Raw genomic sequence first — 27,149 nt, forward strand, 5'->3', positions numbered from 1 at the left:
CAAACAGTCTTAACAAAATTGGCAATGACTATTTTACTGTGCCCATTGCCGGCAATGGACTAATAGAAAAATCTGGTTCCTGGTTAAAATTAAGGATGCAACAGACATTTGCCAGGTTCTAATTTCATATTGTGGGCCTAAAGGTAAAAGAATTGTATGCCAAAAATCTCATACTCAAAGTTTGAAGGTTTTACAAAATCAGTGTTTGTTTATTTTTGAGCTGCATAATAATTCCAATACTTACTGTAAGCCACATTTTTTTTGGGGGGGGGGGGTACTCTCACAATAAAGGTAGGAGAGGCTGGGGGCACGAACTGTTTCAACAGCTAATGCAAACCAACACTCACAGTCATGCTTTGCCCCACCCACTTGATATTTTAGGTTATCACAGTGTTACATCAGTTTGCTTAACAGCTGCTCATTGCGAAACAAGAACTGTCATTACATTCTGCCCGTTTTTCAACAGATCTGTGTGAGGTTTAAAGCATTTTAAATATTCAAGCAAGAAATGTATTACTTTTTTTTAGAAGAAGAAAGGGACCCAGACAGCAATAAGTTTCTGGTGATCCATAGTTAATTTAGTATGTACTCACTAGATCTCAGAAAGACCTCTCCCTTTGCACTTGAAAATAAAGTGGTTGCATTCAGTTTTAGTTTTTCAGTGCATGAACACTTTGTTCTGATTTTTGTACAAGTCAAAATATGTTACATGACATACTTTTAAAAAACCCAGTCCTCTACCCTTTTTTTTTGGGGGGGGGGAGAAATCAACAGATTAATTATTTACTTCTCCCACATTCAGTGTTTAGCAGTAAAGCCAACGAAACGAAAGAGATCACTTCAAGACTATAGCTTTTGTACTCAGGTAAAATACCTGAGCAAAAAATGACATCAGTTGAGAGTACACATGTGTATTTAAATTGCTGCTTCTTTTGGCAAAACACACTGAAACAGAGCCAGATCAAGCCTTCATCATACATAGGTATTTTGTCAAGAAAACTGGCAATTTAAACAGGTAAACCATTCTAACCTGATGTGAGGCCCATATATTTTGCACTTATAGGCAAGTACAAAATGTAAACAAGAAGCCCGTGATGGGCATGGTGCAAGTAGGGGAGGTATGTTTAGATATTATAGATTTGCCCATGAAAAAACCAGGAAGAAAGAACAGAAAGAATAAAAAGTGATTCCTTATTGACACTTGACATCCATGCTTTTGGTCTTGACAAATTGATCTTAAAAAAAATCAATTATCTACATATTTATACACAATACTTTCATAAGGCATAGCACAATAGTTTGTGCATATACTGCCTCATACTTCACCAAAAAGCCAATACTACCTTTCAATAGTATTTGCCTAAACAATATGTAAAACATCATCCATTCATTACAAATTTACACCAAAACATTCTTCCTGTACATGATTGTCTCAGTGATGTACCTATTTGCTTAAATTAGTCATACTTTAAACTACTTTGCAATGTGCTAAAATTCAAAATCAATTTGTTATCAGAAGGCAAACACTCATTACAGCCTTTCATTTATCATACATTTCCACATTTAGGTGATGGTGCCAAAACAGAGTCTGTTCATAAATAAGTAAAGATTCACAGAGTATCCTGGGTCTGAGGAACTAAAAGAGGGAGAGAGAAAGGGGGGGGGAGTAAACCTTTTCAAGAAATGTATGCATGGGATTCTTAAAAAGAAAGAAAAAAGCTCAGTCTTTGTTGTGCAATCAAGTTTGCTGTATTTAAGAAGGTGTATGTGCGCCACAATGAAGATTCTAGAAACCACAAAGCACTTCCCAGTCTCTTCACAGGTACGAACCTTTCAATGTGGTGAATGTGATAAGGACACACTGTTAAACATTCTCATCATGGCTTGTTTTCATTAGATTCACAGTACTAGAATCAACAGCTGTTTCTGAAGACAAGAGACATGCTCCTCCATTTACTGCTAGGGCAAAGGTTGAGACCAGTTGCAGCTGTACATCAACATGATGAAATCACAAATTTCTGTAGCCCAGCAATGACACAAGTTGCAGGCACACTGTCCATGGGCGCAAGGGAAGTTCTGGGGTTACAAAGTGCTACTATAAGTACTCCAGTTCCAAGGCATGATGAAGGGCCATAAGGTCAGAGTGACTTGTGATCCTCCAGAATGGCATGGCATGCTGTGAAAAACAAAAACACAATGTAAGGGCGCAAAACTGTATCTTATTTTGGGCTGTGCTTGGCCCATTTCGTATTGGAAAGCAGGCAAATGAAAATGCGAGAATGGCTGCAAAAGTGTATCGATTCAGCATTAAAAATACTTCATAAGATTCAGAAGCAAAACATTAGGATGTTTACAGAGGCAGGACATATCAAAACAGACCATATAAAGTGAATACAAAAAACCACAGTGCTTAGCTGCCCTTTCTTTTTTCTACACAGTGTTTATTACAAACGCAGATCCAAATTCTGTATTAAGAATTCTAGCTGTTGAGCTAGAAGTCTACAGCTGGAGGCAAGTGCCCCCTGTGGCCAGAAGGTAAAAGCTGTAGTACAAGACAAGCATAGGGCCAAAGTCTGCAGCGTCAGCACCTCCACACAGGTAGCCTCTTTCTGCCAATTCCCAAGGAAAGAATGGGATGACTTAACAGTGTGGTGAGAAATGTACTTATGAGACTATATTGGGAAGAAGTGTGATAAAATATTCCTCAGTTTCAAAGACATACTAAGCTGCATTATGTATTCCTGCTCTATACTCATGTTCTCTGAGACTAATTCAATAGCTGGCAGTGGCTTTGTGGTCAGACATCGTAGTTTTTTCTCTGAAAGAATGCAACAAACATTGGGTAGATTAAATCAGGGCTGTTGATGGTGACTTGGCAAAGGAAACTAAGTTTACTGGGTTGTATCCAATGGTGTCCCTCCACGAATGGAAGATTCTTTAATTCAGTAGAATGAGGAGGAAGCTATTTTCGCTGATTCACCCTCTCACTGCAATCTTTTGCACCACCTGCCAAATTGTTCATAGGGTCCCCCAAGGGAACTTATGGGAACCATGATGGGGCTACATGGGGGGGGGATGAATATGCAAAAGTCACCTTCATTTCTTCCTTCCCTCCCTGTAATCCACTTAGAAATTCTCCACTGGATTAAAGAGGTTTTTGTCAACGCACACATACAACCTAGTTTGTTTTGCTGCACCTATATATGATATGGTGTTTAAAGACCTACAGAAGGGGAGCTTCACAAAACACAACATATTAATAGCCAACATGGTGCCCTCCAGATGTTTTCGGACTCCATCATCTCTGACCATTGGCTTTCCTGGCTGGAGATGTTGGGATTTGGACCCCAGCAACTTCTGGTGGCCCCCGTGTTGGCTACCCCTGGTATAAAGCAACATAGTAAAACTAATAGCAAGAATCCAAACAGCACTGCAAGAGCATGAAGTGCTGAGACACATGCGTGTGGTGCATTAGTGGCACAATGCCAGTTTTCATTTCAAATTGCACTCCTTTGCATCATGCTGGAATTCCATTTCAGAGGGTTCTCCTAACTACCAAGAACAGATTTTCAGAGGTTAAGATAGGTCTGCAGTAGAAAGGTGGACTGGAAAGACCCCACTGTTCATATGGAAATCCATAAGCTGTCCTTGAAACCCAAGTTAAAGGCTGCATTCCTAACCATGTCTACTTGGAAGTATGTCCTATGAAATTCAATAGAGCTTACTCCCCTGTTAAGTGTGGTTATGACTTCAGAGGTTTCCTAAGTATGTAATTCTTCCTGTTTCATAATTAATATTGCTTCAGCACAGCAATCCTTTAAAATCTGTACCAAAATACATAGCTGAACAGCCTCATTAAAGAAGCAAATCTGAACAGCTTTTCCTTGGAAGGAAAGAAAGAAATCTGGTTTCTTAAACTGGAAACCTACAGAGAGAGAAAAAATCTTTTCTTTGTCCACAAGACACATATCCCAAAATGATGCAGTATTTGGTGACAATACATTTAATAGTGTATTGTTTGCTACCAAAACATCCTTGTTTAAAACTTTCTGGCAGGTGAATTAAACAGGTTATTAAAGCAAAGAATCAAAATATATCATTTTTTGGCTAACCCTTTCCCAGTGATTCGTATTATACTGGCATTGCTCATGTTGACATTGTAACAACTTTTCCATATGAAATATCTTAAAGATGAATGTTTACATTTCATTCTACTAGCTAAATAAAAGGAAAATTTGAATCTGGACTTAAAAGTGTGTTTGCAAGACACCTGAATAAACCAAAGATATGAACAACTGGGGTGGGGGAAGGGAAATACACAAATATAATTCACAAGGGGTGAAAATGTGATTGTGAAACCATACTACCCTAAAGCTATAAAAGCAGGACTTTTGATGTCAGTGAAATATTTTATATAAATAATAAGAAAAGATAGCCATAACCTTTCAGAGAGAAAACATTCAAGCTATCCCATCAGAAAATATTTGACATTTTAAATGTAAAGGAAGTGAAGTATGTTTTGGATTCTATTATTTTAGATGTGCACAGTTCAAATAGCTGAATCCTTCTTTTAAATCTTAAGCTGCTATAATGTGAGAGCCTGGTTTGCATGCCACATTGCGGCAAACCATGACTTTAGTGCAAACGCGTGTGCTCCTGGAGAGAAAGCTGTGGCAACTTTGCTTCTCCATGGTCATTTTGCTGCTGTGTTGCACCAAGCAAAACCCTGGCTTGGCTTAGTGTGTCATCCACACCAAGGTTTATGAGTTAGCTTTCTCGAGACTAGCCACAATCTGTAAACCAAGAATGAATCTTTATTACAGCATGTAAAGGTAAAGGGGTCCCTGACCATTAGGTCCAGTCGCTGACGACTGGGGTTGCGGCGCTCATCTTGCTTTATTGGCCAAGGGAGCCGGCGTACAGCTTCCAGGTCATGTGGCCAGCATGACAAAGCCGCTTCTGGAGAACCAGAGCAGCACACGGAAACGCCGTTTACCTTCCCGCTGTAGCAGTACCTATTTATCTACTTGCACTTTGATGTGCTTTCGAACTGCTAGGTTGGCAGGAGAAGGGACCGAGCAACAGGAGCTAACCCTGTCGTGGGGATTTAAACTGCCGACCTTCTGATCAGCAAGCCCTAGGCTCTGTGGTTTAACCCACAGCACCACCCGCTTGGGTGTTAGCATGTAGTTAGAGCTAAATTGCAAGCCTGTGTTTGGATTACACACTAAGCAAGGTTATGGCATGGCTCAGCGGGGTTTAGCAGCAAAGCAATTGGGGAGAGGTGAAGCAGGCTTAATCTCATTGCTGGGAGCCTACATGTTCATGCTAAGGCATAGTTTGGCTTGTGACCAAGACCAGAGAAAGAGGCAATCTATATGGCACAAATGGGGCATTTATCTACTAGGCATTCCTGCAACTCTTGCATCAATAGTAGGAAGTTGGAGTCTGTCTAAGAGAGATATGGAGATTTCTGGCAAAGAAGGGAATGGACCAGTTAGGGCTGTGTTTTCCTCCTCCCAACGCCTTTTTTGCTGTCCTTTGGCTCACCCAGGGCTTGGGCTCAAGCTACTCCACTTGGGAACCTAGGTTGTGGTCAGAAAGGGAAAGATGAAGCAGCCCAGCATAAGCCCTGAGTGACAGCAGGAGGGGGGAAATTGCCCAAGTTAATCCACTTCATTCTCCAGCCATATTTGTCAGTACTCCAAGGCTGGCTCCTGTTTAAGAGTCTAAGGACAAAACAAGGCTTTGCTGGGTACATCTAGTCAACAACAGCGGATAGCCAGATGCCTCTGGGAAGTTGCAATCAGGGCATGAAGGTAACAGCTGTTGCAGTATCTTCTATCCCACCTACCTGGTTATAAGAGACACAGCATGCTTGGACAGCATCCATTTAGCTATCATGGCTGATAGTGGATATGTCAATCCACAGCTATGAATTTTCTCTAGCTGATTTAGAAGCTGCCTTATGGTCTAGCTACACATTGCACAGAAACACATGTAACAAAACTGTGATATCAAGAAGGGGTGATTTTTAAGCAGAGAAGCAGCAGTGGGGTGCATTTGAGTTTGGGTGCTTTACCCCTGTCTCTTATCTGCCACTTTGTTAATGCAACCTCTCTTGTAGAAAGCACATTCTGTTCTGATTTCAAACCAGTGCATGTCGGTACTTTGTGGGAACATCAGCTGAATTCATTACGCTGTTGCTTTAAGAAAACAAATGTAAAATCAATATATTCTAGTGTGGAAAAAGCACAAAAGTGGTCCCAGCTGTGCCCCAACACATCTCTGTTTCAAGTCCTAAGCAAAAACTCAGAGCTAACCAACAGACAACAATGTAACAACAGCCACAGAACGTGGCATAAACTCCAGACTAAAGTTTACCCCTTACTGATTCACTGATTGTTAGTAGTTTACACAGTGATCCTCTTTTCTTACTGTTCTACATAGAACAAAACTCAATACTTTTTGCACAGTTTGCTATTTGAAAAGTAAATATGCTCCAAGTTGTTCCATATCCCCCCTGTGGCAATTACTAATTTTATATTACTGCAAACTCATAAAAAGAACCTGACCCCAAATGTATTTGAATCTGTTTGCAAATGAAGAATCTGAAGACTGCAATTTGGGAATGGTTAGGTTAATAACCAAATATTCCAGTAAACATCTACTGCTATGTTCTATATGCAATTTTAATAGCATTTATGTGTAGGGATTTCCTAGCACAACAATCTCTCTCCTAGGAGGCAAATACAAAGACAGTGAACTCTATGCATTGTATCCCGGTCTCCTCATAATCCCACCTGCATCAGCTGTTCTATGAACTAGTCCAGATACGTTTTCCCCATTTTATATTACTGTTTAGTCTGAATATTTTAATTGTCTTATAAAATGAGTCTGCAGGAAATAACAGCTTATGGAAAGGTGACAATGCCATGACTTATTCACTACAAGTGAAATATAAGAGTGTGTTGCATCCTGAGTGAAACACATTTCTTTTAATCAATCAAAAGGGATGCCTTAAAAATAGTGCATTTGAAAGGATGCACATTCTCTTTTTCCGACAAGTTCGGTTTAAGATTGCAAAAATTTGGGCTGTTTGTTATTGTTATGTACATCTAGTTTTTTCAACACACTGCAACATGTATAATAATTTTTGTTATACATGGTGATATATGAAAAACCATCAGTTCCTCAAGCAACTGATTTATAGTTTTTGTCCACCTAAAAGTTGCTTTGTCCAGCCCATATTTTACCAGCTTCCTCGCAAAAATATTTTGTCAAAAGTCTTACTGAAATCAAGACACACTACAACCACAGCATTCCCCCGATAGATGTATACATCCTTTACATATAATGCTCATCCTCCACCCTTCCCATTTGTTCTATTCCTATGGACAGGTTATAACTCTCAATTTCTACATTCTAGTCATGAGTCTTATCCCACCCTGTTTCAGTAACACATATTAGTAATGCCTATTATTTACCACCCTGTATTAGCACAAATTTGTCTTGCTTGTTTCCCATGCTCTGTGCATTAGTACAGAGACAACTGAAACCACGAGTCATTCCCTCTAGCAGCTTCCTACTTGTAGTTTTCTGCCCTTTAGCTGGTAGAACCACATCAGTTTCCTGTCCATCAATGCTGCTATTATCCCTAGTGCCAGTTGGTCCCCTGTCGTCTGTAATATCTGTAAGTTTTTCGATGGTAAACTGTTTTCTGACACCAACTTAATAAACTGCACAGACAAGCCACTGTCATCAGAAACAGATCTGGAATACAGTATTTGATTGGTTGATCAGGCAGCAACTCACACAGAGAAAATGTGTTTTCTGGTGTTACACATTAAACTCTCCAAACAAACAAAACACAAAAAAATGTACAATGCCATTTGTCAGTCTTATATACTGACAATTTTGAATGCTTGAGAATAACTGTGTCATACCATAACCACTTTTCCAGTTCATTTACTCCCTCACAAAGCAGGGGCGTACCCAGGATCAAAACTAAGGGGGGCAAGGGGCGGGGTCAAGGCACTGGAGGGGAGGGGCCACAGCAGACGTTAAGGTGACAACAGATCATCTATCAGGGCCGTCTTAAGCCCATCCAGCGCCGTGGCGGAAAGGTGCCTTTGCCGCCCCCTCCCTGCATGGGGGAGTGATGGGGGGGGCTCTGAGAGAGAGCCGCACCTGAAAGTGCCGCCCGGCGCACGCTCCCTCTGCCCTTTCTGCCGAAGGTGCCTCACAAGTCTCCCGCTGGGAGGAAGGAGCTGGCCGAGACGCGGGAGATGCGAGGCGGCGCGGCCTGCGTGGCAAGCAGTCGGCCACTTGGACGCGCCCCTCCCAGCTCACAGCGCTGGAGCCCGGTCCTGCTCAGCCTTTGCCCGGCCACGCAGCAGCAGCTTCAGCCCCACTCTCGCAGCTGCAGCTCTGGCGCCGCAGCAGGACAGGCACGTGCTCTCGTTCTTGGGATGGCGGGCTAGCCGGGCACACTGCGTGGCTCCCTCAGATGAAGTCACGCCACACACGCATGCACAGCTAGCGTCGTGCAGCATTCCTCCGCTGGGGGCGGGGGGGAAGCAAAACGCAGCAGGGCGACAGCGGCTTGGCTGCTTTCTCTGGTTCCCCGCTGTGCTTGGCCTTGCCGGAGGGTGCAATGGGGAGCTGGAGGGAGGGTGCGGAACGCCGAACTCGCGCTCCACCAGGCTGTGCCCACCAGCCCCGCCGGCAGCGCCGCTCTCGCCCACGGCTGCGCCAGCCCTGCTTCTGGGGGGGGGCTGCTTCCAGGGGGGCAGCTGCCCCCTCCTGCTCCCTGCCTACGCCCATGTCACAAAGGAATATCTAAAGGTGCACTCAGTGTTTTCAGCATCAAATCTGAGCTGGCATTAGGCAATGGAGATGAGACATAGCCAGCGAAGGAACTAGACATAGCCAGTGGAGGAGGAGCTGGCACTTGGGAGAAAGCTGCTTCGTTTATTTAACTGACAGCTGGTGGTTGGGATGGGAAACTGGTTTGACCACTTGAACCAAGGAACAACTGGGACTGTGTAAAATTAGTTTGCATAGTATGGAAAAGTAGCTCACTCCAAAAGTCAATTTCTCTTTTTTATTTTAGTTTCGGTTATTTGACCATTCAGACTGAAAGCTCAGTCTACGTTAGAAAGGAAGCATGAAGTTCTTTGGTTATATAACTGCAGTGGTGTGCCATAGATGTGTTAAAAAGGGTGCAGCACTGGCTCCAGCTCGCCTCTCCCTGCAACTCCGTGCCAGCTTAGGTCAACAAAACAGAGAAAGTGCATTTGCTGTGGTGGGCAAAGAGCCAGCACAGTTTGTTCTCTCCCCAAAAGAACAGGAAAAATTGGAGGAAAATCTCTTTGCTGGCAGATATGGGAGCAACAGAACCACAGGGTGTCCTTTATTATTCTGGGCTTGGGGCAAAGCCACAATTGAGACCTTTAAGTTAAAGGCATATAAATATAGCCACAGGGAGCTTGAAAAGTAGTATTTTTGAGGTGAGATAAGAATCTGAATGGTTGTAGACACAGGAAGATGTTTTTCTTAGGCACAAATACATATAGTTACAAAATTCCTTGTTAATATAATCCCATTGAATTCACGGTTGCTTTGCCAGGAGAAAATCTAGATGCTTCCTTCTGTCCTAAGCTGGAAATTCCTTCCGGCAACAAAGAACACATGAAAGGAATGCCTCCGGAGGATGTTTTGTACTATCTGTCCATTTCACAAATGTAAAAGTTTTGTGAAGGAAACTTCCAGAAACTGCTTATTTAGATTAGGCACTGATAAATGCGCACAGTTCTTTTGGCAAAGGACTTTTTAATCACCAGCACATGGAATTTAGTGCTATTCATAAAAAATAAGGGCGGGGGACCTTTGGCTCTCTGGATGCTACTGAACTACAACTCCCATCATCCCTAACAATTGGCTGTGCTGGCTTGCACTGGTGTGAGTCAGAGTCTACCAACATTTGGAAAACCAAAACTTCCTCACCCCTGATAAAGGATATAAAAATGAATCGAAATGTTGATATTTCTCTTACTTTTATATATTAGTTTTAAAATGTAATTCATTTAGGCAAGAAGGCTTAATAAATGAAAGTCATATATATGGCCCAAATGCACATGGTGTTCAGACACTCCCCACCTTCCCCTGACATTTTCTTATCTGTTAATTTTTGGGTTTTATTTGATCTTTCACACAATGTAAAAGGCACTACTAGAAATCCAGCAGAATCTAAGCACTCATTTCCATGTTAATTGCTTCCGGGGGGGGGGGGGGGACAGATTGCAATCCTGCTAACCCAGAAAATAGTGAGAGTTTTGTACAGTAATTTCCCCATGATTTTCATGGATCACACCACCACTGCTCATGTGATGAAATTTAGGGCAGTATTCCAGAATACAGTTCTTACCCAGTTTTCATGGGTGAACTGAAGCTCACATGCTTAAAAAGGGTGGCAAAATGTCTGTAACATCAGCTGTTGTGTCACATCATGCCCATTTTTATGAATGAAATTTGGGGTGACATGGTGGTATATCAACCTAAAAACCACAGTTCCGTATAACACAGGAAAACTAATGCAATAATCCTTAGTCCAGCTCTGGGCTCAAGGCATGAAATCCAGAACTACAGCCACCCCAAGACATGGCTGCCCAGTCACTACATGATTACCTCCAGCAGCAAAGATCGTGAAACTCGGAAAATTAGAATATTGTCGAAAAGTGCATTTATTTCAGTAATGCAACTTATTATTTTTTATCTTTATCTTTATTTTTACAAACGCTTTCTTTTGGATATTCCACAGTAATAAAACAAATCGTTACAATAATACAAAAATAAACATTGCTATTACATTTCATTAATTAAATTCCATTTACAGTGGTACCTCTACTTACGAATAACTCTACTTACGAATGTTTCTACTTACGAATGGAGCTCCGTCCGCCATCTTGGATGCGGTTTAGATAGGATTTTTTCTACTTACGAATTTTTAGATAGGGTTGCTTCTACTTACGGATTTTTTCTCCCAATGCATTCCTATGGGATTCGACTTACAATTTTTTTTGACTTACGAATGTGCATTCGGAACGCATTAAATTCATAAGTAGAGGTACCACTGTATAATTGACCCACCTAACAACAAATAATTACAATTACAACAAATTAAGGCTTGACATATCTTGCTTTGCATGTCATGCATCTATCTCATATATTGGTTTCACCTTTTAAGTTGCATTACTGAAATAAATGCACTTTTCGACAATATTCTAATTTTCCGAGTTTCACCTGCAATTCCAAGGAACATTGCTGTAGAAATGTAAACCTTGACTTATTACCTTCTTTGATCCTTGTTCTTCTTCCACACCATCTCCTATAACAACATATACTACTTTTCTTCCAAATCTTTGAATTATGCGCTCAAAACAGCTTTCTTTTCCTAAAAAAAAACACATAAACCACCCAAGGTGGTGTAACCGAAACCATGTTGTATTTTGCTTTAAGAAACCAACCAGTGCAGCTAAAAACATTTTATATTATACCAACAACCCTATCCTGACATTAGCTTATTTTTTTGCATGAATGGTCACTGAAAATACCACAAGGCTCTGATGTAGCCTACACTTCAACTTATTTCCCTCCCCTGGCTTCTTACTTTTCTGGTATTTTAAGCCAATGCTGGTCAAATCCACCAATTCACCATGGATATTCACTAAGGTCCCTATTTCTCATTTTGCCAATTTCCTCCAGGGAAGGGACTCAGTGGCATGGCAAGGCTACTATTTCTTCATACACTATCAAAGTTATTGGTGTGCACCCATATGAATATTCAGAATTACTGAATAATAATAAAAAAACCAGAGCTCATTTTGAGAAGAGAACTTGTGTATGTATGTGAATATGAAATGGCTAGTGTAGGTGCACCAGGGGCAAAATGAAGTGAAATGAAACAGTCAGCAGAGCATGAGAATCTTATTCCCAGGGTCATGGGTTCGAGCCCCACTTTGGGCAAAAAGATCCTTACACTGCAGGGCGTTGAACCAGATGAATCTCATGGTCCCTTCCAACTCTTCTATTCTATGACTCTATGAATGGAATAAGGAAGGGTAATTGCATACACGGCTTTGAAGATAATTAGTTGGAACCAGAGTGCTCCTTCATCAAACAGAAAGGCTCCTTCTATTCACAGAAAGGGCTGAGATCTAGTGAAGGCTATCTCTGAAGGAAGGGATGTGAAGGCAGTTTTTGCCAATTCCCACTCTGTGCCATCTCTCATGCTGATCTAGAGGAACTCCCAACCTTACAAAACAGTTTTTCAGGAGACACATGACCCTACAGGGGAAGGAGAACTTGGTGATAAATCACCTCACCCCCTTCCTTCAGCAGGAGCACCCTGTGAGCAGAACTCATTCATAGGAACTCTGGATCCAAGCTTATGTTTCTGGGTAGAGACTGAGCAGTGACTGGATATAGGTGCATCTCTGTCAACCTAACTTTCTTCACAGGATTGTTGTAGAGATAGTTCAACGGCAGAGCATCTGCTTTGCATACAGAAGGTTCCAGGTTCAATCCCTGGTACCTCCAGATAGGGAGATTAATGTCCCCTGTCTGAAACCCTTGACAGCGCCTGCCAGTCAGTGTAGACAATATTGAGCTCTTAGATAGACCAATAGACTAAGCATAAGGCGGCTTCCTGCATTCCTAAAATCAGAACAGTGAAGAACTCTGTACACAAAAAAACACTATAAAAATGAATAATATTTTAAGGACATCGCCCAGAATGATGATATCTCTCTCTATACACAATGGTTAGTATCAAAAGAACTACATGATATTTCAGAATTATGTTCCTTTAATAGTAGCTCCCAAAGCCACAGGGAAAAGTTCTATTTTTTTAAAAGGGGATTCACAGGGCAGTTTCTAGCATGGCAAATGAGCTTTCAAAGGGGAGGGGGGAATCAACAATCTCAGTGGGTGTAAACAAGTTCTTGGGCACACCTAAGGTAGCTCTTTGGATCCTGCCCTATATATAAAAATAGCTCATGGGAAGCAGTTCCAGAGTCTCCTTTTGACTTAGTATTTTAGTGGAGTAATGTACAGTTAAATAAACAAGTAGAATGTGGAATTGTTTATAAAGTTCTCCTTAAGCATTGAACTATGAGCAGAGATAGATTAGAAGCACACATCACAAAATGAGTGGCAGATGGAATAATAGGGCAGACTAAATGAGATTTTCAAAATTAACTTAATCAATGTTTCTTGTTACTAAGACTTAGTTTAATAATTAGAGCCCCAGGAAATTCTGAGAGATGCACAAGTCTGTTGCATGCATAAACAAAGCATGTGTTTCTGTATTAGTAAAGAGACACTTCTATCTCAATCATTGTGCCACCACATTTGAAACAGGGTTTGTAAGTTGTAAAAATAACTCACCTATTTTAGTTGCACTGTAAATATTTTCTATTGGAAATACTACACCTAAGCCATATAGCAAGACTTTTGCAAGAGCTGGAATAAGCTGAGTAGTCGTCACTAGAATATTCACACAATTTGTCCTAGAAGAAAGGGAACGTATCTTTCATAAACCAAACAAAGACTGCCATTTTACAAGCATTTTACTATCCTTGTTTAGAACCGGGGAAGGGAAAAGTAGGAGAGACAGACTGAACCATAGTTAGAAAACGTCCACAGGCAGAGGAACAGCATTTATATAGTACACCTGTTGTTGTTAAAGCTGTTGCTCTGCTGATGAAGCATGTCAGCGCTGGGACGCTGCACTGCCAGAGCAGCATAGACAGGTGCTGCTATATTAACAAGATTAAGGGCACAATCCTACACTGAAAATCTGCTGGCTGTGGAGCTAAAGGATTCAGTGGAAGCTGTGCTATGCCAGCAGAAATCCAGATCTTTCTCCACCATATGTACCACCTCCACCTACAGGACATTTCCACTGGCAAAGATATGCCATGGAATGGTTTGTAAAATCACACTTACCAGTATATAGAGTCAGAGATGCAATTTTGTTGTCTTCTTGCTCGGGGCAAGCAGTAATTGTTCCCAAGTTAGCAGCCAAATAACAAACTGCCCCTTTCACCCCACTGCCACTACCTATCTGCCTGCCTGCTCTCCTCCTTGCTGCAGATAGTCCTGCTGTGCCATGAGTGGGGAATCTTTGGCCTAAATGTTGCTGAACTATGTCTTCCATCAGCTTCAACCTACATGGGCCAATAGTCAAGAGTTATGGGAGTTGTAGTCCAAACACTTCCAGAAAGCCAAAGGTTCCCCATCCCTCTGCTGCACTACAATCACCTCCCTATTGCAGAACAAATACTATGTTGTGGAAAAGCAAAAGTGAAACTCTTAATATGCACTTTTAGGACAACATACAAAGATAGAAACCCATCAGATCATTCCAATTTAATTTCCATATTCCAGGGAGCTACAATTGGGATTAAAAGAGCAGCTTCCTGCTAATTACAAGCACAAGCTTTATGGGGGGGTGGGGTGGGAATGTATATTAGTGGTAAAGATACATGGTGTCATTAGCAGAAATGCCCTAATTTATATTTCATGTTACTATGTGTTGCTGCCCCAGCTTGAACCCACTTACCTAGAGTGAATTAGTGTGAGTGCTTTTAGTGCAAGTGTTAACCAAGAATCTGTAAGAGCTTCAATTTCTGCTCTAAGCTGCAACCATGCTTCTCTCTTTGCTGGACCCAGAAGACCTGCAGGGAGGAAAGGAGCAAGCACTGTAGTGTTTGCATTTCAGCTAAGATCACTTACCACATCTTACAGATCTATAAAGTGTGCAGCTCTAAGTAGCTGAGTAAACACAGCCATGTTGAAAAAGGTTCAGAAAGACTATTAAGCAGCATGCAGTATGACGGGCACTTGCCTCCAACATTATTTTTGTAGGTGTTGTAGATTTCTTTTACTCGTCTGTATCGAAAGGCCAGTTTTCTCATCCAGTCCACTCCTCCACGCACACCCGTTGCTAAGCATAAATTAGCGCTGGTAGCTGCTGCAGGGAAGCCATCTGTTCCGAAGTTATAGGTGCTGATTTAGTTGCAAGAAATTACAAAAAACAAAAAACAATAATCAGACTATTCCAGACCAAGAACAACTGAACATTACACGGGCAATTTAGCTGAGTTGCAAAAAGATCCAAAGGAACAACTGTACTAAAATTATTATTATGTATTTCAATATTTCCTTTTCAGTTGCCTTTTTATATAAATCAATATGGATTTACCTTAAGTCCTGGCCATTGTCATCTGATGAAACATCATCAATATGAACTTGGTCACATTCCTACAATGAAAGAAGGTTGCCACTATGTTTACTTTTATTTGACAATTGCAATACAATTTTTTTTTGTGCCAGAGGATTTAAAAAAACAACAACAAGCAAACCTGCAAAACCAACAGATTAATTTACTTTTTATCTTGCTGTAATGTAACAAGCATGCTCTATTTTTAGATGTTATTATTGTAGGAAAATACTTGCATGTTTAGAAAGTAAGGTAGTTGAAACAATTACCATGTTTAGTTCTGTACATGTTCTTATACCCTTTCAGGTACCTTCAGACTTCAATCTACTCAAAGCTGTTTCAGCCAGTGTATGTGCATAACTAAAACCAGACATTTTGGTAAATGTAACATATTAGAAAAATTAAACCTGATGCTAACCACCAATGAAATTATGACCTCTGATTGCTGTTGAGCCACACACCAACACAGCCTGAGGCCAATGTTTCAGAATACTGCAGACTAAAAAAAATCTGTTACTTGTTTTCCATTCACTTGAGAATTGTGAGCTTCTTTCTCCTGGCTACCCAATCTATTCTTAAAACATGGAATTAGGAAATCCAGAGTGCTGCGGGAACACTTTAAAAATCTACAAACTAACTCTTTCCTTCCTTGAAACCTCTGCACACAAATTAAGCCCCATACCTTTATATGTAGGTTTATCTGCCTGAAAATTGCCACATGAGTGCATTCCATTTGCTTCAACATTGGGCAGGAAAACATCAATTGCTATGTAAAAATTTGGCACTTGGTGAGTAAATAAAACACCTTCCAAAACAGCACTTTCATTTGAATCTAAGCTCTATTTCTCAGATATTTAAACAATTGTCATTGACCTCTCTTAAAGAAGTGAAGGCCAATAGCAAAGATGGTCCATTTTTAAAAAGAACTAATACATTGGAGCCACGTATTTTTGTGTTGCTGGTTCCCTCTGAACAAATTTCTCTCTCTCTCTGTGGACTTGGGAGGGAGGGAGGGGAGATAGAAGTGGAAAGAAATTCAAAACAGCTGTTCCCTAACAGAATTAAAATCATGACCCTTAACCCCTGTTCTAAAACATCTATTTTCCAGCCAACCCTCTCCCAGCAAGCAGTGAGCTCCAAGGAGGAAAAGACTTTGACCTCATAACCTTCTTCTCCTCTCCTGAGGTCAACAACCTCAGATAAGAAAAAAGGGGGGAAAGTCTATGTGGCCTCACATGATGGCTGAGTCTGAGTCTTTTGAACACATATTGCCTTTTGAGAATATAGCACAGAACAGTGGAACACAGCACTGGCACCAGTGTGTGTGTGTGTGTGTGTGTGTGTGTGTGTGTGTGTGTGTGTGTGTTAGAGGGAGTATGCAGAGGAGCTGGAAGCATTAAATATTATTGTTCAATGCAAGTTTGCTGGAAGTTTAGAATGCATACTGCCGGCAGCACAGAGTTAGGTTCACACTACAGTAAAATAATGGTTGAAAAAAGATTAATTGAATGGCAAACATTTTTCATATATAAGTTGTTTTTACAACTCTCTGGATTTATCCTTATTAACATTAAAACTGTCTTACCATATTTATTTTAAATATGAAAATCAGGAGCAATGCATAAAGGGAAGCACAGAAAATCCATTGCTCATGGCAAATCATAGAGATACATGCCATCAACATGGTGCTGAACCAAGATTTTATTGCAGGCATTTGCAGCAGGCATTAAATGCAGGCATTTGCAGCAGCAATAAAATTAATGTGCACCAGTCTGAGGAGAACCAATTAACATATGTTGAATAACTTCACCTGTGTGCACACCTACACATATATGTGCATGCATGTACACACATACATCTATGGAGTTTGGTTACTCAGTATTTTTACATAGATGTTTGCAAGCAGAATAGTTTTTCATGGAAAGGACAATAACACACTATGATTTATTTAAACTCTGGGAAAGCTGAAAGAAGGGCAAGAGTTAACAAGAGCAGAGCTGCTTCCATCTGTTTCACAGTTTTTAGCTGCCTGGTGAAAAGGAATAATAGTATACCTACAAAGGGGTTATGAGAGTCTGGAACATAAGCAAAATATTGGGTTAGAGCCAAAGCTGCTTCCCTTCACTTGGATCCAGCAGCTCTTCCAAGACCCAAAATTGGATGGAGCAGATTTTTGGGTGTGGTGTGGGCTCCAGCGGGAGTCAGGATCTGAGTGTGCCATGTTCTGTTAGTTGCCATTCTCCTCTCTACTCCACTAACCAACCGTCACAGCTAGCTAAGAGGATTAAAAATATATATGACTACCTAGGGATAATAGGATGATGATGATGATGATGATGATTACAATTGTACCTTGGAAGTCAAAGGGAATCTGTTCTGGAGGTCTGTTACTTTCAAAATGTTCAGAAACCAAAGCGTGACCAAAGCAATCGAAAGCTGTGGAAGCCACGTCAGACGTTTGGGTTCCAAAGAATGTTCGCAAACTGGAACACCGACATCTGGGTTTGCGGTGTTCGGGAGCCAAAACGTCCAAGTACCAAGGCATTCAGGATCCAAGGTATGGCTGTATTACTATTATTCAAACTCTGAAGTTTACAATCTGAAACAAGGAAGCCAAAATGGATCCCTTTTCAATCACTGGAATGAATTACTGAGAGATTCTATTGGCTTGCTTATGACAGCCTATGAATTTTTTTTGCTTGGACTTGAACCCTGATCTTCTAGGTCCTCTTGCAACACTATGGCCTCTGAACAAGCACATAAAGATAAAATGCACTTTCTAAAGCCTGGCAATAATCCACACAACTAGGCTGTAACATCTCCCAACATTTTACCACTTTTGGAAAGTGAGACTTTTTAAAAAAAAATTAAAAAAATTGATACTTTTTCAGGCGTTGAGTAGGAAAAAGACTAGTGGGGCAGATTAGAAGCAGAATGTTTTGGATAGGAGAGCGGGAAGGATATTGATGGTGAAAAAGGAACTGTAGGAAAAGCAAATCAGAACAAAAACAGCCAGAAAAGATGGAGAGAGGTAAAACCAAGAAAAGAATAAAAGAGAAGTGGAGAAAATGAAAAGAGGCACCATGACCAGCTCAGTGGATGAAGCGGGGGTGGGAGGTAAACAAAAGATAAAAGGCTGACAGGTTCTATTTTAAATGGCACTGCAAAGATATAAAATCTATAGGTAAATCCCAGGTTTTTGAAAGAGAAAAATTATTTAACTGCTGGGAGAGATGAAAAATAAAAAATAAACAATCAAAAAGCAAATTTAGCTGATAGAATCCAATCCAATTACCCTCTAATTCTTAATGAATCTATTGTGCCTATTCTCTAAACATCCTGTGTTTGTTTTTGCCTTTTGGGGATTTTTGATCTAAGGAGGAGGCATTCAAAGCATTGTTCAGTGTAGGTTAGGTATAATTAAGTGTTAGCAGGTTTATAAGACTTAACTTCTGAAAGCTTTAATTTGCTGAATTGGGACAATTGGGGTTTGAGTCAAATGAACTTCAGTGGAATGACTGACAGCCTGTCAATCTCTTCACTGCTACACTTCTGAAAATTCTGATGTACTGACAACTTCAAAGACTCACAGAAAATAAATAAGAAAGAACTGCAATGGATAACAAATGAGGTTTTAAGATACCGGTATGTATCCTGCATAGATATATACAAATAACACATGTGCTTTATTTATAATTGCAACAGGTCAGAACATTGTAATAATGTAAAAAAAAAATTAGAGTTCTAAATCCAAACATTTAAATCTCTATGAAATTTCCACAAGAAATAAAATTGTCTCTGATTTGTATGTACGACTTACATGCCTTCCAATCCATGCACCTTTTTTTAAGATTCTTTATCTATGAACTAATTTTAAGTAGAATAGTTGAACAATTATTATAATAGTTTTTAATTTCTTATTAACTATGCTTATTATTAACTTATTAACTTGGACAGATCAGACAATTACATTTCCCAACTCTTGCTTTCAACCAATTGAAATAAATGCTTTCAGGCAGGTGGCAAGTTGGTAGCTGGACATGAGTCTGTACGCAAACATTAAACTGAGACCATTTTGCCTATACTTACATTATTTTGGTTCTTTCTATCATTTTTCAAGGTGCACAAGTGACATGATAACATAAAATACATTTTATTCAGTATACTGCAGTAAAATCAAAGGGAAAAAGCCCTGTAACAATGGCTCTTAACTTTACCAAAAGCATGTCTGCTGCAATGATGTAATGGCTCCACTTTCCAAAAATTAAAAAAGTAAAATCAAGTAATTTGTAGCCTTAATGAGCAGTGTGTGCAAAGGCTTTGGACAAGTTTGCACATAATGAAAAGGGACAATATGAATAACTTTACAAATATATCCTCTGAGAATGTGAAAGCATTAGAGGCCAGAGTTCCAAACCTGCTGATTACAGCTAAAATACACTTCCATGTTTGCTTAATCTTCCTAATTTACCGTGAGAAAACTAACACCATGCTGTCAACTAATTGTTTCAGTGATTTGCTTTACAAAGTAAAATGAGCTGAGAAAAAAACAAAAACAAAACTCCTTCAGAGCTAGCTCTTTTCCTTTTGCCTTTACATCAGGGTGTCCTTTGAGACTGGCTGGATGTTGGCCAACTCACAGGAAATGATCAGTGGATTCTCTGTTCCCCTTGTATCTGTCATTATGCAATTATCCCCACTGCTTCACTTTTTTCCCTACTGAACGAACAGTAGAGAAAATTGGTCCAAATATGTGTGAGAACAAGCCGTTGAAGGTTGAAACCTATATTTATATGTGCGTGCATTTATTTTGTTGAAAAGAAAAATACAGCATGTTTGTTCCAACAATATTCTTCCCCTCTACATATGCTGCAGTTTATTAGACCTAAGAAAGCACAAACTTCAAGAAACCTGTGTACCTTGACATTCCCAACTGAAACAACACTTAAGCATATGCTTAAGCATTTATCCCTCCTCCTCCTCCTCTCTGGCTCTCTCTGTTTTTTATCTCACTACTGTCAACCTTTAGATGGTGAAACCCTCAGAACAGTTATAGGGATACAAATATGGCTCCATAAATAATCATAATCACAAAATGCAAACAACTTTATTTTGGAACTGATTGAACTGTCTACATGTTTCAGTGTAGCATTTGTCTTTGATGAAGCACTTAAATTTTAAAGCCTATTCATGGAATACCAAAGTATCAAAGCCCTGCACCTGCAGGGAATTCCTACACAAAACTATGAAGGAAAGGATCCCATCTGCACATGGAAGGTTTCAAACCATTTGAAGAATTTTCCCTGCTTGCCCAAGGAAAACAATAGACTTATTGCCCATGTTTCAGAGCCCTATCAGAGTTGTTGGAGTGGGGCTTTCACTATGATCCGTCAATGAATGTGCACTTATTACCTGTGTAGTGGACCCAATCCTGATATCTTCTTTGTGTTTGTGCTTCTGAGCATGGAAATGTGAGGGGGTTGCTCCTCCTCCATTTCTTGTATAGGGCAATATAATATCTTTTCCTTAGAGCATCCATTGCTATTTTGTTCAGTGCCTACTTATCACCGGCTCACAATCTCCTCCTCTTCTTCCTCCTCTCATGAAATGAATGAAACCACTGCCTCCATGCCCAAAGTAATTTGTTAATATACCCTTCCCCCCCTTTTAATACGTAGTCATAAAGTAAGCCATTAAGCATTTGAGAAATATAAGACATACCCCGAAAATAAGCCATACTTCCGCGCCACGGAAACCAAACCCCACAGGCACTTCCACTCACAGAGTCACTCCATGCGGCCGGCACTGCAGGAGCACGATCAACTGTGAAGTGGCGCTCCAAGAGCGCCATTTAACAGCTGATCGCACTCCCCCCTTGTTGGCTGCATCCCGTGCTCCGCCTTCTCGTCCACCGCCGTTCCTGACACCTCCGTGCTTGCCGCCACCGCTGGGCTCACTGCTTCTTCCTTGCCTGGCCAGGCCAAGAAGCTTGGAGCGCCCTGCAGCGGCGGGCGGAGCGCCTGAGCCAGCGGCCTCCGCCTGGCCCAGCCAAGGACGCCTGCCGCCCCGCCACCCGGAACCGGTTGCTGCTGCAGCACAGAGCACTCAAGAGAGCCCAGCAGTGCCCTGAGCCAGCACCCTGAGCCGTAAAAACCGTACCGGTAATAAAAAAATAAGACACCCCACTGAAAGTAAACCACCCTGTGTTTTTTTTTAGGATAAAAGTTATAAGACGGTGTCTTAAAAAAGGGAAAACACGGTATATAGGTATTAATTTACATAAAGAAATGAATATCCTTGGAGGATGTGCCAATGAAGAGCCTTAAGGATATTGCCTCCTTTTCGCATTCTGTCTGCCATAAAAAGTAACTGTTTGGGAAACCTGCTGGTTTATTTCCCTTCTGGCTCTGTACTCCCCTCCCCAGAGAAGCCAGTGCGGAATGTTCATGAGAACACTGTTAAATGCTGTAGACAGCAACATGGTTAGGACCTTGGAGCAACTCCCCATCATTGCTCACTTGCCATCTGGCATGTGGGATAGGTAGGATATTACATTTTTATTCTAGACTATCATAGTACATATAAAATGCAGTTGTTTTATGAGAGGCAACTAAATTGAACTAATTACTAACCTGTCATGTGTCCATTAATTTCAGTTGGTTTACTTTGAGTATGAATTAGTTGGAAATTGTGGAGTATAGTTAGTCGTGTTGGGTGTAGTGCCATAACGAAAGATGTATTTATTAGGAAGGATGGAAGTAGTGAACCAACTGAAGACTTATTTATCGGGCAGTTGCTGTATTTTGTAAATAGTTATTTGATGGTGTATGTGTGATCACACCTGTTTTGTTATTGATAGCTGGAATGTATGGTTTTATTGATTTTACAGGTACTGTACCCCTCCTCGGGATTATTTTATTACTTATAACCGGATAGCAAATTTCATAAATAAGCAAACTTTTTTTGACATCTGTTTAGCAAAACCAATTAGAAAAAGGTAGAATAAGGTAGCTAAAATTGACTTATTTTGCATTTAAATTTCTAGTTCTTATTAGTGCTGATGCAGCATCCATTTGCAGAAATAGGCCTTTTTATGTGCAAAAGCCATTCAAAAATAACTGGAAAATTATTTTTAATTGTACCTCCTTCGTCTGTATTCGGGACCACTGCTGGCTTCCTGTTAGTTACTGACAATAAAAGTTTAAGTGCTCCTGCCTAACCCATCACCAGAAAATTGCTGTTCACATATGACATAAATCCATGTGAAAAAGGAGAGACTACAGTTCGCAGGTTCTCAATACTAGCCCTCAATTGGCAGAACCTGTCATCCCTGTCTGGTCTGCACTTTGTGACCTGGAGATTTCCTCGACTTTCCCACAATAATTATTCTGTGCAAAAGGTAGGAAGAAAGGTGCAGATTACCTGTGGGACAGGCACAAGATATAGAGAACAAAGAGAGCTCTTGAAATCCATTTCATTCCATCTGACAATTTGTGGATTAACAGTTAAGGAATTAAAACTGACCTTGAAAAGTTTCAAAATACTTCCAGTTAAATTCAGTGTAATGAACCTACACAATTTACATTCATACTACAATGCCTGTTAATGAAAGGCTAAGACAAAAATTAAAGTACATGAAAAGGCCTGACTTTTTATGTAGTAAAGGGCAGGATTTTCCTTTGCAAACTGAATGCACGCAGAATTGCTTCATTTACATGGGGGCAAGCAGTTTGGATCAAAATCTTATTTTAGTTTTGTACAAAATGTGGTACATTATATTAATGATAATATCCATATTTCACACACGTCTTTGCAATTTTACCATTTCAAGATTTTTGTTCCATTAGAAAAAGAATACATGCATGAAAAGCAAGATTTTTGACCAAATTATTAATGACTTTAGGGATATGACACGTTATAATTCCCAGCATCTCCTGAGCTACTTAAACTGAAGCCATGATTGATATACAGATTGTTATCATAATCTGCATGACATTTTGATTAACCCAGCAGATGCCAAACTATAGTTAGTAGGAATGCTATACCTTTTCTTCAATATATTTCTTGCTAAATTATTCAGCAAAAATCAGCCCCCCCAAAAAAAACCCATATGTGAGCCTTAAATACTCTATCCATCATGCTAAATTCCTAAGCATGTAGAGTATGTACTTTACAGTTGACACATATTTTTAGATGTGTACAATGCCCACTATTGCATTGCTCTGTCCAAAGAACCATCTCTTAGAACCGGATGGTGAAGTTCAAGTTCAGGGATCAAATGCATCGCTTCAGGCCTCTTGGGCTCTTGCCAGGCAAACGCCTCACTGGTGCTGCTCCATGCCTAGGGTTAGCTAGAATGTGTTTTCCACAAGGGAATGTAGTCCTTGGGCTGCAAAATATGGTCCACCCATCTCCCTTTGAACAAGGTCTTTGATTGATGGGTTTTGACATATAAATGATCAGAGCCATAGCTGATGGTAAGCTGAAGTAAGCTTGGTAGTACAATAGCTTTGTAAATAAGCACTTTGGTTTCCCTGCGAATGTCCTGGTCCTCAAACACTCTGCACTTCAATTGGGAGAAAACTGCACTCGCAGAGCTCAGGCGATGCTGGATTTTGGCATCAATGTTAGCCCTTGGTGGAAAGGTAACCGCCTAGGTAGGAGAAGCGATCAACATTTTTCAACGTTGCACCACTAAGTTGGATTTGTGGAGCTGCAGAGGGGTTTTTTTGTACTTGTTGGTGTAGCACTTTGGTTTTTTGGATGTTGAATGTTTCGTAAGCTTCTGCAAAGATATTTAGGATGGTTTGGAGGTCATCCTCTGAGCATGCACACACTACGTTGTCATCAGCATACTGAAGCTCTATGACGGAAGTTACGGTAACTTTACTTTTTGTTTTCAGCCTGTTCAGATTGAAGAACTTTCCATCTGTTCAATATATGATTTCTACTCCGGTGGGGGGTTTCCCGTCGACAAAGTGTAGGATCATGGCAATGAAAATAATCTCAGGACGCAAGGGAGAAACGTGCTAAGAGGAAGGCACACTTGGCAAATCCACACCGTGATCAACTCCCACCTGGAAACCAATGTCCCCACTGTGGAAGGACGTGTGGATCCAGAATTGGCCTCCACAGTCACTTACCATTGTTAAAATCGTGTTAATGGAAGATAATCTTACTCGCCTACGAGTGATCGCCAAAAAAGAAGAAGAAAACTGAAGTGTTGTTGTTATTCCATTTTTGTTCCTTTGTTTGTTTGTTTAAAGAGGAAGGTGAGATGAAGAGAAGGAGGAGAAAAAAGGTACACATAGAAAAGGACTGACATATGGTTAAAAGAGAGCTAGATACTATGTTGCAAATTCAGCTTAAAACTGATCCCAGGTTTTTTAAGGTTGAAGGACATTGAAAATGGCTTTAAAGATTATTTTCAAATTCAAATTCTTAGGATCAAATCTTTAGGGTGTTTTTTCCCATATCAAGTCAATTTGTTTTCTTCCAATGATCTGCCCATTACTTTATCTCTACTAATTTGTCACTAGTACTGCCAGTGATCACTATAGCTTCTTTTACCTTTCATTTTAACTGCTAGTCTTGCTGAGACACTCTAGTATAAAATAATTTTTCATACTGGTATCAAGTGTAATATTGCTGTGAAAAACTACATTCCAATACCATCGGTCTCTTGCTATCCCCTTGCTATCCCCTTGCTTACTTTAATACCATCAAGTGCTACAAATAATCCACTTGCAGAGGTCATAATGCTGATCTTGGAGTAAATATATTATTTTATTGGCAGTAAGAATTGAAAACTACACCTTACACTGAAATCACTGTATTTTTCCATCTATAAGGTGCCCCCTTGTATAAGACGCCCCCTATTTTTGGGGCCTCAAAATTTAGAAAATAGGGGGATTGAGCTTTCGGGGAGGATTATTTGGGGGAATGCCGAAAATCGCTCACCCGCAGAATGCAGCATACAACCGCTCACACCGCTTACAATCTCGGGCTTGGGTGAGCCATTTTCGGCATCTCCCCCCCTCCCAACAATCAAGGGCCATTCGCCGCTTAAAAACTCAGCCTCGCACTTCATTCTGGTTCTGGTGGGGAGAGATTGAATGACTGGTTCCCCATGTCCCCTGACAGAGACCCCCAGCGATTTTCATGTGCCCCTCTGAGTCATGCAATCTGAGACCAGAGCTGGTGGCTGGAGAGAGCAAGAACCTGTGGTGTGAAGTTGTGATGAAGCTTCAGGTAGGCAGCAGAGTCCATCACCGAATAGCTTCAAGCAGAGGTCTGACCATAGGGTGAATTTCAGCAAGCAGTCCATGAAGCATCTGGACTAACATAGAAGTCAAAAGAAGCAGGAAGAACTTGAGGCAGAAGAGATCTATTGTACAGCATCTGTTCCTAGTTGTAAGCAATTGACTGGAGTGAAAGTCAGAGAAATCTGGCCAGAGGGATAGGCTACTGAGAGCTTATTTGGCTTGAGAAGACTTTTAAATACCAGGCACTGTAACTAAATGTATTGAATCCTGCTTAATTCAGAACTGTACACTTAAGCAAGCAATCTTATTCTGCCATCTGAAAAGCAACACATTATTTCTTTATGTAAATAATTCCCTTAACATCTCTCTCTCTCTCTCTCTCTCTCTCTCTCTCTCTCTGTGTGTGTGTGTGTGTGTGTAAAAACTTGTCTTTATGCACCAAACTACTGGGCTTCTCTTACAGAAGTAGGGGCTGTTTGGTGGCAAAAGTTAAAGGTTTTATAGACATTGCAAAAAACAACAAAGAGTCTTGCGGCACCTTAAAGACTAACAAATGTATTATGGCATTGGCATAAACTTTTGTGGAAGCTTATGCCATAATAATAAATGTCTTACTCTTTAAGATGCCGCAAGGCTGCTGTTTTTCTTGGGGGGGGGGCACTGCTACTTCTCTGGAAATAGTTAATGCAACATTCCTTAACTGTGACATCTATCTGAGAACTTCATTATACACTATGGTAGGAAGTTCCATAGAGTCAGGTCTCAAAGGCATTTCAAAGGGAAAATAGGAAATCTATTATTTTCATCACATTTTGTGATTGTGCACTCTACATAATCTAACCAAATTGGCTGTATTTGTTTTATTCATTTTTTCCAAGCAATATTTATAAGTATTCACTTTACTGAAAAATTCCATATAAAAACAAGACAAAGGAAAGTATGATAAACCAAATATTTTAGGAAAACAGAAGTGATTAGTTCAAGTCAAATGCCTGCTAAAAAGAGGGGGGAGGAACCAGTTTGCACAGAAGTGGAAGCTGATCAAAGAGTGGGTGATATGGGTATTCCCTGGTAGGAAATACCAGAATTTAGGACAAGTCACAGAAAGGCTCTCTTCAACATTCCAACGAAACACAGCTCAGATGTTGGTTGGAGGTGAAAGAAAACCTCTGCAGAAGGTCTTAATGGGCAAGCAGTCTTCTATAGGGGAGGATGATCCTTCAGTTATCTCAATTCCAAAGCTGTTAAAAGGTTGAAAGGTCACACTCAGCCTTGTGGATTGGGCTTAAAATGAATTAAAACCAATAAAGCCGTTGTAAAAAGGAAGTCATATGTTCTTGATAACCACTTCCAACCAGCAGGCTGGGTGCAGCACTGCATACTACCTAAAGAAGTTTTAGACACCTTTCAAAGGCAGTTCCATGTACAACACTTTGTGGTAGTCTATTTGTGATGTGATGAAATCATCTGACACCATGCCAGATTTGCTTCCTCTAGTGTGCATACTAACCTAAGCTCAACAAAGGTCATCTAGGTTCAGAGTTGGATCCAGAGGCACTACCAGACAGCAAGCATGTGCATTGAGAAGAAGTGAACTC

General features: G+C 40.5%; 1 protein-coding gene across 18 annotated transcripts in view; it reads right to left on the minus strand.

Annotated features, from left to right (window-relative positions):
- Nucleotides 1-266: 266 nt before the first annotated feature.
- EYA1 (EYA transcriptional coactivator and phosphatase 1) overlaps nucleotides 267-27,149 on the minus strand; it is an 83,976-nt gene continuing 57,093 nt past the window's right edge. For all 18 annotated transcript variants that reach the window (XM_035125097.3, XM_035125099.3, XM_088675604.1 and 15 more), the window contains 6 exons: nucleotides 15,269-15,327; nucleotides 14,912-15,072; nucleotides 14,627-14,741; nucleotides 13,450-13,571; nucleotides 11,355-11,455; nucleotides 267-2,176 (listed from right to left, as the gene is read on the minus strand). In XM_035125097.3, coding sequence (XP_034980988.1) covers nucleotides 2,096-2,176; nucleotides 11,355-11,455; nucleotides 13,450-13,571; nucleotides 14,627-14,741; nucleotides 14,912-15,072; nucleotides 15,269-15,327 — 639 coding nt within the window. In that variant the 3' untranslated portion in view covers nucleotides 267-2,095. The remainder of the gene's footprint in view (nucleotides 2,177-11,354; nucleotides 11,456-13,449; nucleotides 13,572-14,626; nucleotides 14,742-14,911; nucleotides 15,073-15,268; nucleotides 15,328-27,149) is intronic.

The sequence above is a fragment of the Zootoca vivipara genome, chromosome 8 (genome assembly GCF_965207765.1).
Source record: "Zootoca vivipara chromosome 8, rZooViv2.hap1.1, whole genome shotgun sequence".
NCBI classification, from domain to species: domain Eukaryota; kingdom Metazoa; phylum Chordata; class Lepidosauria; order Squamata; family Lacertidae; genus Zootoca; species Zootoca vivipara.